Source organism: Panthera tigris, chromosome E1, assembly GCF_018350195.1.
Source record: "Panthera tigris isolate Pti1 chromosome E1, P.tigris_Pti1_mat1.1, whole genome shotgun sequence".
Classification (NCBI taxonomy): Eukaryota; Metazoa; Chordata; class Mammalia; order Carnivora; family Felidae; genus Panthera; species Panthera tigris.
The window spans coordinates 46,442,422-46,459,015 of record NC_056673.1 but is presented as its reverse complement, the minus strand read 5'-3'; the positions used below and the strand labels follow the sequence as shown (position 1 = coordinate 46,459,015).

Below are 16,594 nucleotides of genomic sequence, written 5' to 3'. Positions count from 1 at the left end.
ACAAAGCTGTTTTTATTTAAAACATACGTATAAGTAAACAAATATTATGTCATAAGCAAGACACTTTGTTAATGATAGTCTGAGGCTACCAGAAACTAATTAATGAATGCTGTTTCAAATTCCCAATAGCGTTAGTCATGTTTTTACCCAATTATCTTGTGCAAGTCAGAATTTCTCTGGTGCCCAATAGGCTGATTAACACAGGCTGTTAAGAAGTGAAGTAATGACACTAACACTACAACATTTGCTAGTTGTTAATTATATTTAATGTGTAAGAAATAAAACATAGAAAATACCTAAAAATGTCTCTAAATTCACAGCTAGCACATTATCAACACTGAAGTTTCCTGTGCCACCGCAACCCACCCCCAGACACCGTTGGAATTATAGCAAGCACACTTCAAGGGTTTCTCGAACAATTCAGAAAGCTTGAAATATTTGCGCCCTGATATAATTAGCAACTAAAGAGAAAGTTCTGTTACTCTGTATCTGACATGCTCAGCAGGTTCTAAAAATGTGTCTGTATTCAAGGCACATCATCTCCCTCTTCCCAGAAACAAATGAGAGTATCTTCCAAGAATCCCGTTCTCTCTCTCTCCCCGTGCCCAGTTCTCAAGCTGACCAAACCAAAGGGTTTGAAGTTTGAACGCTGCCTGGAAGAAAAGGATGAAGGCGTCCCAGGCAACCCAACCAACTCGCTTCTCGAAAGCGGTTGCTAGAAAAAGCCAGGTAACGACACAGAGCACCGAAGAGAAAAATCCACCACCGTTCTACTTTGGCAAGGGCATCAACAACACCGTAAGAGTGCCGTTGCTCAAAAGTTCAATGCACAGGCAGGTACGGCCTCAGTCTCCACAATGCAAGAAGCAGAGAGCGCGCTGACAGTGGCTGGATTCCCGAGAATACAGGTGCCAGGAGGACACGTTCTGCTTTCTGACTGCCCTCTTTGCAGCCAGGCTGCAGGCGTGCTGCGGGCCCTCCTCTTCACACCCCAAAATCGCGCTCGATGGCCACTAAGCGAACCGAGAGCGGGGCTAAGAGACCCAAACCCGCCGACCACGACGGGGTGTCTGTGACGAGCCCCGTCGGCAGGCCAGACCAGTGAGTCCAGCCGGAGGACTCGAGATAAAAGGAATAGGGGTGTTCGGGTTCTTAAACGGTTTCAGTCCACACACACCGGGGCTCCGGGCCGAGACTCACCAGCCTCTGAGCCGGCCATGTCACGGAGACAGGTTGCCGCTAGACTCCCAACTGGGCACGCGACGGACGGCGTCCTGGAAGGGCCGAACAGCGCAGACGCACCGCCGAGGTGGGGGAACGAAACGAAAGGGCTGGGGGAGAAAGAGGGTGGGACTTTAGAACGGCTTCTCGCTGCTGATTGGTCATCACAGGAGGACTTCCTTTCTCAGCACGGGCCGAGGCGGCGGTTTGTGGGCTCTAGATACCCTTCGCCGCGGGCAATATCCCGCTAAGGGATTCTCAGGTGGGTGGGTTTGACATATCGGGTCACACCCAGCAGCCCAGGTCGGTCTCCCGGGGGCATTGGTACGGAACTTCCGGCGAGCTATTTCGTTGCGTATTCCTCCGCCGACGCCAACTGGAGATGTAGTGCAGTCCGCTTACCCCATGGGCGGGAGCAGCCACGTGACAACGTCTGGCTCCGCCTTCCCGTCTCATTTGGTTAGAGGCGTGAGGGCTCTTTGGAGACGTAAACATCTCCAAGTGGGCTGAGTGGGTTGGCCTGTGCTGGCCATTTTGTTGGGTAGGCTGAACCTGGAAAAGGGCAGGGTGGCCTCCTTGAAGTGTGGAAAAACGAGAAAAAGGTAAAGAATAGAGTGTAGGCTGAGACATCTCAGTGTGGGTGGGTGCAGCCATGAAAGGGGCCCTAAACCGGCGATTCCGAGGGAGGGGCGGTGGGGGGTGGGGCGAGAACATGGCGGATCCCGGAACGCCGGCGGGCGTTGCGGCCTCTGCGCAGGGGCGGAGTGATTAGGTCATAGAGCGGCTCCCAGCGTTCTTTGCGGCGGAGGAGGCGGTCCAGACTATAAAACCGGCTGCCGGGACGCGGCCGGCACCTCATTCATTTCCACCGGTCTCTCGTTGAGCAGCTCCGGCCCTAGTCATCGCCGCTCCTCCGCCGCTGCCGCCCCCGCAAGGCTTTGCTGTCGCCAAAGCCACCCGCAGCGACTCGTCGCACCCGATTCTCTCCATTTCGTTACCCGCCAACCGCAACCATTGACGCCATGTCGGGTTATTCGAGTGACCGAGACCGCGGCCGGGATCGAGGGTGAGTGTGGGAACGGACTTGTCAGGCCTGGCAGTGGGGGATGGGAGGCCGATGAAGGTGGCGGGCGGGGGCGACAGGAACTTGGGTTTCTCAGCCTATCCTTAGGCTTTTGTGACCGAAGGCTTGCGCCATTTTGGTTTTTGTCAACAACTGATTGAAAGCTGTTATTCTGTTAACGGCTTTTAAGGTCGCCTTTTGTTGGCGGGCTGGCGGGGGGGGGAGGGACATCGAAGTTTCCCCGGCGATTGAGCAGCTGTTGGGAGAATTCGGGGGAGGGTATTTCGAGGGGAGGAAAGCGCGACGTTTCCAAGAGGATGAAGTCGTCGCTATTAGGTGCAACCCTTCGAGATGTGGTTTAGGTGCCCCGGGAATTCTATGAGAGCCGCCGGGCTCGCCTCCGAACCCGTTGATGTGACAGGGGCAGCAGGGTGGCCAGCGCCGCGGGAATCGGCCATGTGGTTGGGTCGCGGGTACAAAATGCCGGCGTCGGACATGGCGGCGGTGCCTTTGTTACCCCGCCCGGCGGAGGAGCTCAAAATGGCAGCGTCGAGAAAATGTGGCGCAGAGAGAAATGCGAGACAAAGGGGGAAGCGCCGCCCCAGCGGGAACGCCGCCCGGTCCGGGACTCCTCCCCCGGTAGTTGCCAGCTCCTCCTCCTCTTTTTCTTTGCGTTATATAATTTTGCTATCAGAATCAGGAGCCCTTCCGCGGGATACCCCCAAGTCGATTGGCTTGCGTAAGTGTCCCTAAGACCACCGTCCTTGTTCTGTTCTCATTGCTTGTGTTGTCCCCGTTATTCCTTAAAATCAAAGCTTCTTCGCTTGAAAACAGTTGATAAATAATATCGCTGTTAAGCTCCTCCCTTGTATTGTCTCTTTCCCAGACATTTAATTCCTAAGCTCACGGGAAAGGCTAGTAACCATAAGCTGTTGTCTATCCTTGTAATCGGAACTTCGGGCGTTTGGGCAGCCAGGTTCCGACCTATCTCCCGGGCTGTTGACTTGGCTTTAGTAGTGTGTACTTGGGACAACGGGAAGGGAGAGAGATGGTGCTAATGGTGGCTTTTGATAGCATGACCATCACCAAGGGCAGTGCTAAGTCTTCAAACTGTGAAAGTCATTTACCTTTAGTGTGTGCCAAAGGATGAAAAGTCTGTATGTAAATCACTGTGTAGACACTTGAAAATGTGAGGTTTTTGTTTTTGTTTTTCCAGGTTTGGTGCACCTCGATTTGGGGGAAGTAGGGCAGGGCCCCTATCTGGAAAGAAGTTTGGAAATCCTGGGGAAAAACTAGTCAAAAAGAAGTGGAATCTTGATGAGCTGCCCAAATTTGAGAAGAATTTTTATCAAGAGCACCCTGATTTGGCTAGGCGCACAGCAGTGAGTAATTTCACATGGTTTTATCAGGCTATAATTCAATAATGACTTAAATCAAAATCTGAATAGAGAGGTCTTGGAAATGACCAAATTAAGGGAAATTCACACTTTTATGGTAGCTAAGAAAGAGGTGGTACTTATAAAAACAGGTGGCTTGGGATTTTTCTACTTCAGAGTTGTTGACCTATAACCACAATAGGTGAATCTTGTGCTGTGTGGTGTCTGTATGGGGATACAGGTTTAAAATCCCATTAAGGTTTGTTAATCATTTAAAAAGTTAGGGACCTGCTGACTTGCATATTAGTGAAGGTTGTCATGGTACTTAGTAGATCATTAAAATTTGTTTTTTTAGCAAGAGGTGGAGACATACAGAAGGAGTAAGGAAATTACGGTTAGAGGTCACAACTGCCCAAAGCCAGTTCTGAATTTTTATGAAGCGAACTTCCCTGGTAAGTGCCTAGTTTTGAGGTCCCCCCCCACTTCATTTATTCTTTTTCTTCTGGTTTTGTTAATATCTTATTGAATTATTGTTCCTAATTTTAGCTAACGTAATGGATGTCATTGCAAGACAGAATTTTACTGAGCCTACTGCTATTCAAGCTCAGGGATGGCCCGTTGCTCTAAGTGGATTGGATATGGTTGGAGTAGCACAGACTGGATCCGGGAAAACGTTGTCTGTAAGTTTGGGATAACTCTTGAGTTTTATTTGGTGGTGATGTGCTAGAGAAAACAAATTGAGAATATAAAGAAACCGGAAACGTTTTAACTTAATTCCTGTTGTTTGCCTCCCCCCCATAGTATTTGCTGCCTGCTATTGTCCACATCAATCATCAGCCATTCCTAGAGAGAGGTGATGGGCCTATTGTAAGTAGACATATTTTCATTAGCTTTTGCTTAGGAGTATGATGGAGAGATTTGTAGCAAATGTTTGTATGTAGCAAAAAACTCGTGCTTTTACATGGAGATGTTAGTTGTCTTATTCAACTTAGTTGGAGACAAAGCTGTCTTTACAGCAAACATCAATTACCTGCCAGCATAATGCCAGTAAGTTTAAAACTAGGATCCGGGACTCTGTTAAAATCTCCTCTGCTTTGTGTTTCTTTTAGTGCTTGGTGCTGGCACCAACTCGGGAACTGGCCCAACAAGTACAGCAAGTAGCTGCTGAATACTGTAGAGCATGTCGCTTGAAGTCCACTTGCATCTATGGTGGTGCTCCAAAGGGACCACAAATTCGTGATTTGGAGAGAGGCACGTAACAATAATTTTGTCAGTGTTGGTTCTAGAACTTCTACACTACGTGTTGTAGTTACATCATGTGTTTCATTGAAGGTGTGGAAATCTGTATTGCAACACCTGGAAGACTGATTGACTTTTTGGAGTGTGGGAAAACCAATCTGAGAAGAACCACCTACCTTGTCCTTGATGAAGCAGACAGAATGCTTGATATGGGCTTTGAACCCCAAATAAGGAAGATTGTGGATCAGATAAGAGTAAGTTAGCCTTTAAAAATGTTTCCTTTTCAAACTTATCTCAAAGATTTGTTCTTAGAATACAATGCTTTTTTTAACCCAAAATTCTTCAGCCTGATAGGCAAACCCTAATGTGGAGTGCAACTTGGCCAAAAGAAGTAAGACAGCTTGCTGAAGATTTCCTGAAAGACTACATTCACATAAACATTGGTGCACTAGAACTGAGTGCAAACCACAATATTCTTCAGATTGTGGATGTATGTCATGATGTAGAAAAGGATGAAAAGTAAGTTTTCTGTAGAAGTATTGTTCTAAAAACATCACTGTACAAATTCAGGAGTTAACTGTTTGATAGGTTATCTTAAAAGTGACTTTCAGTTGGGTGCAATGTTGGGTGTGTTTGTTTAAAATTAGTCTGTCGATCCTTATTAAAATACTTTCCTTCATTCACGCAATTGGTTATCACCATATAGCAAAGAAGGAAAAGGAACTCATTCTTTATGGGTTAAGGACCAAGGATAGAATTGCTTGATACAAGTGTTCAAGCAGGTGTTTTTACTTGAGTTGTGTAAATCGGAGTTAGTGATTTCACTGACCATAAATATGTGTCTGTAACTGTGGACTTCTTTTATTAAAATTCACAATTTGTTTTTCCAAGACTTATTCGTCTAATGGAAGAGATCATGAGTGAGAAGGAGAATAAAACCATTGTTTTTGTCGAAACCAAAAGAAGATGTGATGAGCTTACTAGAAAAATGAGGAGAGACGGGTATGTGGGCTTCTTCCATTGAAGCAGGTGTATGAGAGCTGAGTTTAGAGGGAGAGGCAAACAGATCGAAAGTAACAGATTTGAGTTTCATGGATGGCAGTTATATCTGGTGTAAATAAAATTGTACATCAGGTAAAACTAAAGGAAATTGTGATTAGTTTTTTAAGCAGACTAAAATCTATCAGGTTTTAAAGGTGAACTTACTGATAGTTTTTCTTTAATGTAGGTGGCCGGCCATGGGTATCCATGGTGACAAGAGTCAACAGGAACGTGACTGGGTTCTAAATGGTAAGTCAAATGAAAATGAAAATTTTTTTATTAAAACCTGTCATTCTTACATTATTGATGATAGTTTTTCTTTCACAGAATTCAAACATGGAAAAGCTCCTATTCTGATTGCTACAGATGTGGCCTCCAGAGGGCTAGGTTAGTAAAAACTCGAATTCGTGGCTCGGTTTCCCAGAAGATCTCCATATACTTTTTTAAAGAAAGTTTATTGCTTTCTTTAACCTCTGCATTTTTTCCAAGTTTTTTTCATATAAAGGTGCAGCCTTTGGCAAGGCCTAGGCATGACAATCGGAGGACTCGAGGGGGATGGAGGACTAGTGGTCGGCTGGCTGCTTCCAGTCGATTAGAGAGGTGAAAAGCTGAAAGTGTGCCAGTAATCTTCAAAAGGCAGAACATACCACCTCTGCCCCGTAAACTGTTCTCTCCGGGGGAAAAAAGTGCAAGTTATCCTCACAGTTCACTGCCGTGGTATTTCTTCTGTCCCATGCTTTGCATGACTGCCATGGTACAGCACTGTTTCAAACTGTTTACTGTGATCTGTGGGTCTTTGAGTTTCAGTGAGTTGGCTGAAATGTTGAAGAACAATTTCCAAACTTCAATGTTCAATGAAATTTTTGTTCAAGTTTGAAATGGAGAGAGCAGCTTTAAAAGGTACTAAGCCTTTTACAAATTGGTGAGTACTGGCACATGAGATCTAGAGCAGGAGCAACTTCTCACACTTAGTCAGTGGGAAAAGAAAGCAGTGCTTTGAAAGTTCCTCCCTCACCTACACAGTAGTCGTCATGTCGAGACCTGCCAGAGAGAGACACATTCTCAAGTGAATCCTGGCTTCTTGGAAGCGCTTGCCTAGACGAGACACAGTGCATAAAAACAACTTTTGGGGGACAGGTATGTTTTTCTTGCAGCTGCGGTTGTAAGGTCTTGGCAAGACAAGCAGTGTGGCCAGAATTTTGAACTTCTGATGAGTGTGTAATGCAAAGGACCATGTACATTTTTGTTTAAAGGTCCTCAAAATGAGCACATGAAGAGGTTGCTGTGAACCTTTAAGTGGCCCTACTGCGCAGAAGCATTCAGATGTCACTTGACGATCTGTAAGGGGACTTGCTGGTTTGGGAATATGTTAGAGAATACACGTCTTACTGACAGGCTGTCTATCATTGGGTGGGTAATGAGACATCCAGGTAGATGGTGTGTGCTTTTTTTTTTTTTTTTTTTTTTTTTTTTCCTTCCCCCCTCTCCAATTTCAATGGTATTCCTACAGGGAATGGATAACCATTTTAACTGTATTTTTTGCAGCCCGTACCTTCTTGGGAATACAATTGTCTAACTTTTTATTTTTGGTCTGGCTGTTGTGGTGTGCAAAACTCCGTACATTGCTATTTTGCCACACTGCAACACCTTACAGATGTGGAAGATGTGAAATTTGTCATCAATTATGACTACCCTAACTCCTCAGAGGATTATATTCATCGAATTGGAAGAACTGCTCGCAGTACCAAAACAGGCACAGCATACACTTTCTTTACACCTAATAACATAAAGCAAGTGAGCGACCTTATCTCTGTGCTTCGTGAAGCTAATCAAGCAATCAATCCCAAGTTGCTTCAGTTGGTCGAAGACAGAGGTTCAGGTAAGACCAACCTTCATTAAGAAATGTTGGTGATTTGGGGTCACATGATGGTCTACAAATCCATTTAAATGGGATTGGCGGGTGAGTAAAAATCTTTAATCTGAAACTGAGAAACATTTCACAGAGTGAATAGAGCTACTTGCCACCTAATGCCTTTTTGTGTCAGTAGTGATTTGTGGCATGGAAATAATCAGCATGCGATTATCTTTTTTTTCTTGACAGGTCGTTCCAGGGGTAGAGGAGGCATGAAGGATGACCGTCGGGACAGATACTCTGCGGGCAAAAGGGGTGGATTTAATACCTTTAGAGACAGGGAAAATTATGACCGAGGTTATTCTAGTCTGCTTAAGAGAGATTTTGGGGCAAAAACTCAGAATGGTGTTTACAGTGCTGCAAATTACACCAATGGGAGCTTTGGAAGTAATTTTGTGTCTGCTGGTATACAGACCAGTTTTAGGACTGGTAATCCAACAGGGACTTACCAGAACGGTTATGATAGCACTCAGCAATATGGAAGTAACGTTCCAAATATGCACAATGGTATGAACCAACAGGCATATGCATATCCTGCTACTGCAGCCGCACCTATGATTGGTTATCCGATGCCAACAGGATATTCTCAATAAGACTTTAGAAGTATATGTAAATGTCTGTTTTTCATAATTGCTCTTTATATTGTGTGTTACCAGACAAGATAGTTATTTAAGAAACATGGGAAATGCAGAAATGACTGCAGTGCAGCAGTAATTATGGTGCACTTTTTCGCTATTTAAGTTGGATATTTCTCTACATTCCTGAAACAATTTTTAGGTTTTTTTTGTACTAGAAAATGCAGGCAGTGTTTTCACAAGTAAATGTACAGTGATTTGAAATACAATAAATGAAGGCAACGCATGGCCTTCCAATAAAAAATATTTGAAGACTGAATTAAGTGGAAATTGTACTTTATTTTACATATATAATGTCATGTAAAACTTTGCTTAGATGGTCTGTTTTTTTAACCATAAAAACTAAAAAGACTGCTCCTTTCTATAATTTAAGTTTGGGAAGTGGGGAGATCAGAAGGCCCTCCTTAAAATGGTCTATTTATATTGCAAGGAGTAAAATGAGTTTAAATTTATAATTTTAGGCAAAATTGCATCAAGGCTTTTTGTAAGTACCTCATCAGGTGAGTCATTTAATAGCCTGGTAGCAGAATGGTAAAGTGAGATTAAGGTAGGAAATAACCAACTGTGTAGCCCCACCCTCAAAGTGCTTCATGGGAGAGCAACATGGAGGACTTTATTCCTTTGTAAAGTTTCATCATTTGAAAAGCTCCAAATAACTTGCTGTTTCAGAATAGATTATATTTTTGCTCTTGGCTCTACTGTGAATTAACTGAAATGGTGATTAAAGCTAAAAACTTTACACCTTGTAAGACGTTTGGCTAAGAGCTAAGTTTCAGTTCGTGTAGATTGTAGTCTTCAGGCTTGCTGAGGCTCTTCACTAGTTATATGGGAAATCATGAATATCTTTCCAATAATTCAGGGAATTCTAAAGACTTCAGACTGGAGGGTCTATTCATAAACAAAAGTCTCGTTGAAGTTAATAGTTAACCAAGAGGAGGCAACATAACCAAAAGCACAGTGACCATTGTACAAGTCTTCTTAGGGTCAACCTGGGTTTTTATTTCTAGAAAGGTCAAGGGAGGGGTGGTGGTTTTCGATACAATTTTGGCTCCCCAACCTTTCTAATACTACATTTCAATTATGACTAGAAATAGGTCTGAATGTCTTCCCAGACAGTCTGGTATTTATGTTCCTTTTTGTCAGGAGAGGAGAGGTCTTAATGAGACTTCATTTAAATTTTGATTATTAAACTGAGGCTTTAATTGGTGTCAATGCCTTATCTCTAAAATGTAAAACTTAACTAGAATTTGCTTGGGGTGGGGGATGGGGATTGGTATTTTTAGGACTAATAACATTGAAAACGGATTCAGCCTGTCTAGTAACTGAACAGTTTTCAATAGCATGGTTAGTCAAATTCATTATGACTTTTAACTTAAGAAGCTTTTGGGGTAGGTTGGAGTATTTATTACATATTTTACTGTTTAATGTCTAACGGCCTTTTAATTTGTAAACATTTATTGAAATGATTGTGGGGCTGTGGAAAACATTTACCTATTTACCTTTGAAGTAAGTTTTAAGACAGTCCACTTTTTAGCATGTGTGTTGTGTCCAGCCTGTGGTTGTCTGAACTAATAAATGTGATTTTTCTCCCCGTTCTCGCTTTTATTTATTTGTGTATAGGCCTCTTCCCTGGTGTTTCCTGATTGGAAAACACGTTGATAGAGCCCAGCTTTGCAGTTCTTGTAATAGAATTACAAGCAATACACAATACGGTCTTAAAGCTTTTTACAAACTAATGCACATGTGCTTGTATGGAATGATTTTCTGAGCCTGATAAATTTTAACTATTGTTAGGTTAATTCAACTGCCTCAGCCGTTGTACCCTCCTTTCACAAACTGCCCTTTGGTGTAGTACAGTGAAATCCAGTTGCTTGTGTCTTACAAGGCTACCCTAACTGCTCTAAGGGAGGCTTAGAAATTGGGAGTTGGGGGCTTTGGGAAGCAACAATTTTCCTCAGTGGGCTGAGGCACCTTTCCACCATTTGGGCAATTCTAAAGGCTCTAAGTGTGGAAATGAAAATTGTGAAGTCTTAAGTGCCTGCTAGGTAATCCTGGTTTGGTTTTGAGACCGGTAATCACGTATTACGCTTTGATGGACCTGTGGAAGGATCCTCTAGTGGGAAAACTTGCCTCTACCACTGATTATCAGTGTGTCTCCACATTCACCTGGAGGATTTGTTTAAAAGGTCACAGGGCTCCTTTTCCAAAAGTGTTCCCAGGGGGTGCAGGCACTGCTGGCCGAGGACTCCCTTTTGAGAACCACTCCCAAAATGTGAAAGATCCATACCCTTCCCTGTCGCACAACCCCAACCCCAGAGAGCAGAGAACCCCTTTGTTGGGTAGGTAGGTACCATGGCGGCAACATTTACAAGGAGTTGCAACTAAAGCTTGTGTCTGTAATCTATAAAGGGCTCAGACTTTAAAAGAGGTAACGGTTATCTACGCAAACACCTGAGATTGAAAAGGTATTTAAATGGCGATTTGGCGAACTCCAGTATTTTGATGTGATTTGCAAAACACTTGAGAAGCAAAGCGGACTTGGTACAGCACGATAGTGAAAAGTAGACGAGGATGATCTTTATCGGTGCTAATGATGGCTAAAAAGTAGGGGCCGAACTTGGTTGAGGCGAGAAACGGTACCGGGTCTGCGCCGGCCATAGCTACTGGCCTAGGCCTGCAACCGCTACAACCGAAACACGGGCGCGCTTCCGTGGGCGTGGCCAGCCGGGCGTCCGCGCACTTCCGTCGCGCCTGCGCAGTTGGCTCCTGGGCTCACGTTTGTGGCCGTTTCCCGGGACCAGCCAGCTAATAGGATACTGCTGTTTAACTCCCGTGGGCGATGCGTTCTGGTGCTGCAGTCAGGGCCTGCCAGAAAGTCTGCAGGTGCCTATTGTCTGGGTTTGGAGGTCGAGTGGATGGGGGGCCGCCTGAGCCTTTGACGGAAGGGAGTAGCTCCTTCGGAGTGCCCCTGCGGTCGCAAGCGGAGCTGCCCCGGGGGAGCGAGCCGACCGAAGTCCCCGAGTCCGGTGAGGGGAGCGAGGAGCTGCTAGAGATCTGTCAGAGAAGGCATTTCTTCAGCGGCAGCAGGCGGCAGCTTAGCCGACATTCTCTTCTGAGCGGGTGCCACCCCGGCTTTGGCCCCTTGGGCATAGAGTTGCGGAAGAACCTGGCGGCAGAATGGTGGTCCTCCGTGGTGGTGTTAAGGGAGCAGGTCTTCCCGGTAGACGCCCTCCACCATGAGCCAGGCCCTTTGCTGCCCGGGGACAGTACCTTTAGGTTAGTTTCAGCAGCAACTCTACGCGAACTCTTGCAAGACAAAGAGCTGAGTAAGGAACAGCTAGTAGCATTTCTTGACAACTTACTGAAAACTTCTGGGAAACTACGGGAGAACCTTCTTCACGGTATGCTTCACGATTTCATGCTTCAAAATAGATGGGGTGGAAAGGCAGTCTTGGTAGATTTCGCGAATTGCAACAGGCCCTGTATTCACGTGGGAAGGAAATTATCTGGTTCTCATCTTTTTGATGTAGTTGGGTATATTCACTTCCTACCATGGAGAAAACTGGTCCATTTGACTGGACAACACTAGAGTTCAATTGAGCAGCTCCAGAATTCGGGCCTAAATTAAATGATGTGAGTCATTTGTTCGACGTTACTAAAACGTTTGTAAATACTTAGTTATCTTTAATTTTACACACAATAGACTAATCAAAAGCTTATTTTTCTAGAGCAAAATGAAAATCCCTCTCCCCCAATTTTTTCTTACAGAAAACTGGTCTACAGTTGTTTGAAGTGCCCCTTAAGTGATTTTTGAGTCAGTTAAAAAAATAATAGTACTAATCAAGCTTTATAAATAATTCTTGAGTGAATACACAGAAATTTGTAGGTCACAATTTGCCCTTGGAGTCAAATAGAACACGATAGCAGAGATTCTGAAAAAAAGTAAAAAAAAAAAAAATAATAAAATAACAAAAAATAACGGTTCTTTACAGGACAGACTTGCAGCCACAGCTTCTCATCTTTGCAAAATGCTATCCTTGCTATTTTAATTAAGTGGCACTATAAAGTAACTTAAAATAACCCAATGTCCATGGTTGTCTGAAAATTAGTACCCATATTTTAAAGATTTCCCTAATAAAACAAACTGGTGAGTATTTGTGACAGTTCTCATTTGTGCTACTTTAATTATTCCATGTCTTTTTTCTGGGGGAGTTAAATCACTACTTGTTACTATGTCCAAAACACATCAATGTTTTCTTCCCTATTAGAAAATGAAACTTAGCTCGCTTAGATGCCCATTCATCAAAACATCTTTTGATATATCAGACCTTTTCTTTAGCAAATTTAAAACCACTTATTTGCAGAGTCCTTTAATTGACTGGTGTTTTTAGCTTAGACTTACCCAGTTTGCTACTTTCTATTCCCAAGGTCCTTGCTTTCTTTATTTCATGTCTGGACAACTTTGGTAGCCTCTACTTATGAATAGCTTTTTAAAATTCTCAGCCATTATGTTTCTGGATATTGTTATTGTCTTTTATGTTTTTGTTTCCAGATATTGTTATTGTTAATTGTCTCTTTCTTCTGTCCTTCTGTGACAAATTACACGTGTTAAACCTTTTCCCCCATCTTGTCATCAGCTTTCTTGAACACAATCACATTTTAAAGTCTGTGTCTAATGACCGAGATGTATCTGTTTCTAGTGTCTGTATCTCCGGCTTTTGGTCATTGGACTTTTCTCCTGATATTCTCTGTAATTTGTGTATAAGTTGGAGAGAGAAATTGAGATATTGGTGGTGTTTTCTTCTTCCTGGGAGGATTTACTTTTGCTTTTGGCAGGCAGCTATCGTGGGAGCATATCTTCTTAATGCAGTTCAAGATTGAGTTTATTGGAGGCTGGTCTTAAGTGTTTTCATCTTTGCTCCTACACTATAGCTCTTTGAATGTCCCTCATGAAAGGCTGGAGTGTTTACCTTGGCACCTCCTCCTTCAGGAGCCCGGAACTACAATTTTTGTACTTTCCAGTCCCATAACTTGTCAGGAAGTTCTCAGCATTTCAGCTTCTCAGCTCTGCTACTTGAGCATTAGAAAAGCAACAATCACTGTTGGGTTCACCTCTCTGCTCTACCCGTCTCTGCATGTTTTGGACCCACAAGTCTTTACTGCCTTGATAGTCTTTAAACAGATTTTTTTTTTTTTTTATTTCTTTACCAGCTTTTCTCTTTTTTTTTTTTTAAATTTTTTCTTAAAGTTTATTTATTTTTGAGAGAGACAGAGACAGAATGTGAGTGGGTTAGGAGCAGAGAGAGAGGGAGACACAGAAGCAGAAGCAGGCTCCAAGCTCTTGAGCTGTCAGCACAGAGCCCGACGTGGGGCTCAAACTCACGAGCCGTGAGATCATGACCTGAGCCGAAGTCGGACACTCAACCGACTGAGCCACCCAGGCGCCCCCCAGCTTTTCTTGTCAGCAGGCTAGTGTACTATTATCAGAAGTGGAAATTTCAAGTAATTTGAACACAATGCTGTCATTTAGTGGGATGCCATCTCAGTGCATAAAGAACCATAAAGAACTCTTGAATTTAGATTTATTCCAAATAGAAATGTTGGAAATAGAATTCTGAAGCTGTTTCATATATGTTAGATGATAAAGCAAGTAGATGGATAGGTTAAGGTTATTAGGAACCAAGATTTTCGCTGTAAGAAAAAAGAGATACAAATATAATATAAAAGATACAAATATAAAAGAAGGCAAGGATAAACTTTGTAATGTTAAATTTGAATCAGCAATATTATATTAATATTAGTATGACCTCATAATTTTGAAAAACATTTCTTAACTTTCTTCATTTTGAAAGGACCTAGAAGTGATGACAATAGCAATAAACGCAACTAGTACCCAGACTTTGATTTTTAAAATGAACCAGTGCTTGGAGAAATGGCTAATCCCAGATCTGGGGCAGGGAAAGTACAAAGTGAGTTTGAGACATTTTATGGTGCTAGAAAGCAAAGAATTACTTGAAGACTAGTAGAGTTATATCACAAGGACACAGATAATGGCTTGAAGGAGAATCCAGGTGAATATTAATTAGTAATAGTAATAGATTATAACACATTAAAAATAGAAATTTATAGTGTTAATCAAAAAAGAAATAGTTGAGACTGCCGGTAGGGGAAAGGGATGGAAAAACATTGTTTTTACAGAAGCTATGAAATAAATGTAGAAGGAAAGACAGAAAAGTCACCTTTTAATGATTTTGCAATCCCCAGTATAATGATTCAAGCAGGATCATGAATGGATTCTAAAATGTTGGGTGGAAGTTTGTTGAGCAGGATGTTGTTGGGGAATGGATATTACTACCTGATCAGGTAATCAAATTTGGTTTCATTAATATGGGATAATCTGAAATTATGTTCCTCCTGTTAAAATGCAAGAACACCTACATATCAACTATGTAGTATTTAGTTCTGTTAAAAATGATTTACCCCAATTAATGAAACAATTAGCCAGATCTTGAGTATGACTGTCCTGGACTCCAGTCAAGTCAATGTCATTAAAAGCAAAGTTAGAGAAGGAGGGAGGAGCAAGGGGACATGTTCTAGATTAAAATAGATTAAAGAGACCTGGTAAAAATGCAGAGCAGGAACCACAGCAATAAATGACATTTTGGGTGACAATTGGAGAAAATAAAATATTGACCATGTGTTAGATGAAATTGTGGTATTACGATTAATTTTATGGTGCAGTAATGATAGAGAATAATTTCAGGAGCCACATGCTGAAATGTTTCGGGGTGAACAAGAAAACATGTGGCAGAATGTTGACAGTTGGTGTGTCTAGCTGAAGAGTTTACAGATATTTATTGTACTATACTTTCAACTTTCTTATTGATTTGAAAATCAAGAAGTTGTGGGGAAACCCCCTAAAACTAAGTGGTAATCAATTAAGATCTGCCTTAATAGTTCCATGCTACTTGTACCGCTTTGCTGGCATTATTATATTGTTAACTTGTTTATAAACTGACCCTTATGACTTGGGGATATGGAATAGATTGATATGATGATGAATTTATCTTTTGACAGGTGCGTTGGAGCACTATGTTAATTGCCTGGATCTGGTAAACAGGAGGCTGCCTTATGGCCTTGCTCAGATTGGAGTGTGTTTTCATCCTGTTTCTGATACTAAGCAGACACCTGATGGTGTTAAAAGGTACAAAAAAATAACAAATGACATGGCCTTGTATTTAAGTAGTCAAGAACCAGTCACTCTCCCTTTGATCCAGATAGATTATGTAATTTCCAAGTAAGTAACTCTGATATTTCTGATATCCAAAGAATCGGTGAGAAGACTGAGGCTTCACTGGTTTGGTTTACTTCAGCAAGAACTGCAGGCCAGTGGCTTGATTTCTGGTTACGTCATCGACTCCTGTGGTGGAGAAAGGTACCGTTAATTTAATAGTTAATAGGTAGAGTGTCTTAGTGTGTCAGAGATGATATTTCTCTACGATAAAATATTTTATTTGGTGTAGCTACGTTATGCTTGTAAGAGCTATAACGAATAGATAAATGCAAGTAAAACCTCTTTGTAATGATTTTCATTGTCGCATATAAAAAGTTTCTTTGGTAAAGATACCTGTTGATGTCTGTCTTGCTCAGAAGCTTTTGTTGAGTAAGCATTTGCATTCGAGATAGAGTTCAAGTCCCTCACTTGGCATTCCTGGCTGCTGTAGAGTTTGACCCTTGCACACCCTACAGCCCCAACTTTTGTACCCTGCCTCCATGAACTCTGTATTTGTCAAAATGGTTCTGTAATTTATAATTAAGTTTTAGTACCTGCTGAAGGGAAAACAGTTGAAGTAAGCATGTGTGGCTCACCATTGTCTTATCTCTCTCCAATTCTTAAAATCCCAAACACCCACTAAACTGAGTGGAATAATTACAAATAATCACACTCTTCACAAAGGATAAGAATGGTGAGTATACACTTTCTTCTTTACCCCACTTAGTTTACGGTCACCTTCCCCTCTTACTAACTGACCTCAGAAAGGTTACATAGCTCCAACAGTTTTTCTCTGTAGTTCTTTCAAACTAAAAACAATATTTTTAGCAATAT

General features: G+C 42.4%; 3 protein-coding genes across 11 annotated transcripts in view; 2 read left to right on the top strand and 1 right to left on the bottom strand.

The window, feature by feature from the left end:
- Nucleotides 1–1,710, bottom strand: part of CEP95 (centrosomal protein 95) — a 43,787-nt gene extending 42,077 nt beyond the window's left edge. Inside the window, exons 1-2 of one of the 2 annotated variants that reach the window (XM_042967208.1) lie at nt 1,624–1,710; nt 1,201–1,331 (exon numbers count right to left, since the gene is read on the bottom strand). In XM_042967208.1, the coding sequence (XP_042823142.1) occupies nt 1,201–1,331; nt 1,624–1,628 (136 nt within the window). In that variant the 5' untranslated portion in view covers nt 1,629–1,710. Of the gene's footprint in view, nt 1–1,200; nt 1,332–1,445; nt 1,540–1,623 lie in introns of those variants that run through there. The other variant, XM_007088288.3, reaches the window with a different exon arrangement.
- Nucleotides 1,398–8,746, top strand: DDX5 (DEAD-box helicase 5). Of its 2 annotated transcripts, none has more exons than XM_007088290.3 (14): nt 1,398–1,483; nt 2,109–2,287; nt 3,501–3,666; nt 4,016–4,112; nt 4,207–4,340; nt 4,462–4,527; nt 4,770–4,911; nt 4,993–5,153; nt 5,246–5,418; nt 5,791–5,901; nt 6,128–6,189; nt 6,268–6,327; nt 7,595–7,819; nt 8,042–8,746. In XM_007088290.3, the coding sequence occupies exons 2-14, from the start codon at nt 2,244–2,246 to the stop codon at nt 8,443–8,445; spliced, it is 1,845 nt and encodes a 614-aa protein (XP_007088352.1). In that variant the 5' UTR covers nt 1,398–1,483; nt 2,109–2,243; the 3' UTR covers nt 8,446–8,746. The 2 variants fall into 2 exon arrangements, with proteins under 2 accessions (XP_007088352.1, XP_007088351.1); XM_007088289.3 differs by lacking the exon at nt 1,398–1,483 and adding an exon at nt 1,731–1,823.
- A 92-nt stretch (nt 8,747–8,838) lies between these two features.
- Nucleotides 8,839–16,594, top strand: part of POLG2 (DNA polymerase gamma 2, accessory subunit) — a 40,872-nt gene continuing 33,116 nt past the window's right edge. For all 7 annotated transcript variants that reach the window (XR_006211346.1, XR_006211347.1, XM_042967211.1 and 4 more), the window contains exons 1-3: nt 8,839–11,888; nt 15,565–15,691; nt 15,817–15,922. Coding sequence is in view for 5 of the 7 variants with exons in the window: in XM_042967211.1 (XP_042823145.1) it covers nt 11,327–11,888; nt 15,565–15,691; nt 15,817–15,922 (795 nt within the window). In the remaining 2 variants the exon portion in view is untranslated. The remainder of the gene's footprint in view (nt 11,889–15,564; nt 15,692–15,816; nt 15,923–16,594) is intronic.

Coding starts and splice junctions, on each gene's coding strand:
- DDX5 (XM_007088290.3), top strand. CDS start 2,244: ATGTCGGGTTATTCGAGTGACCGAGACCGCGGCCGGGATCGAGG. Junction 4,113..4,206: donor TTATGAAGCGAACTTCCCTG/GTAAGTGCCTAG, acceptor TCCTAATTTTAG/CTAACGTAATGGATGTCATT. Junction 4,528..4,769: donor AGAGAGGTGATGGGCCTATT/GTAAGTAGACAT, acceptor TGTTTCTTTTAG/TGCTTGGTGCTGGCACCAAC.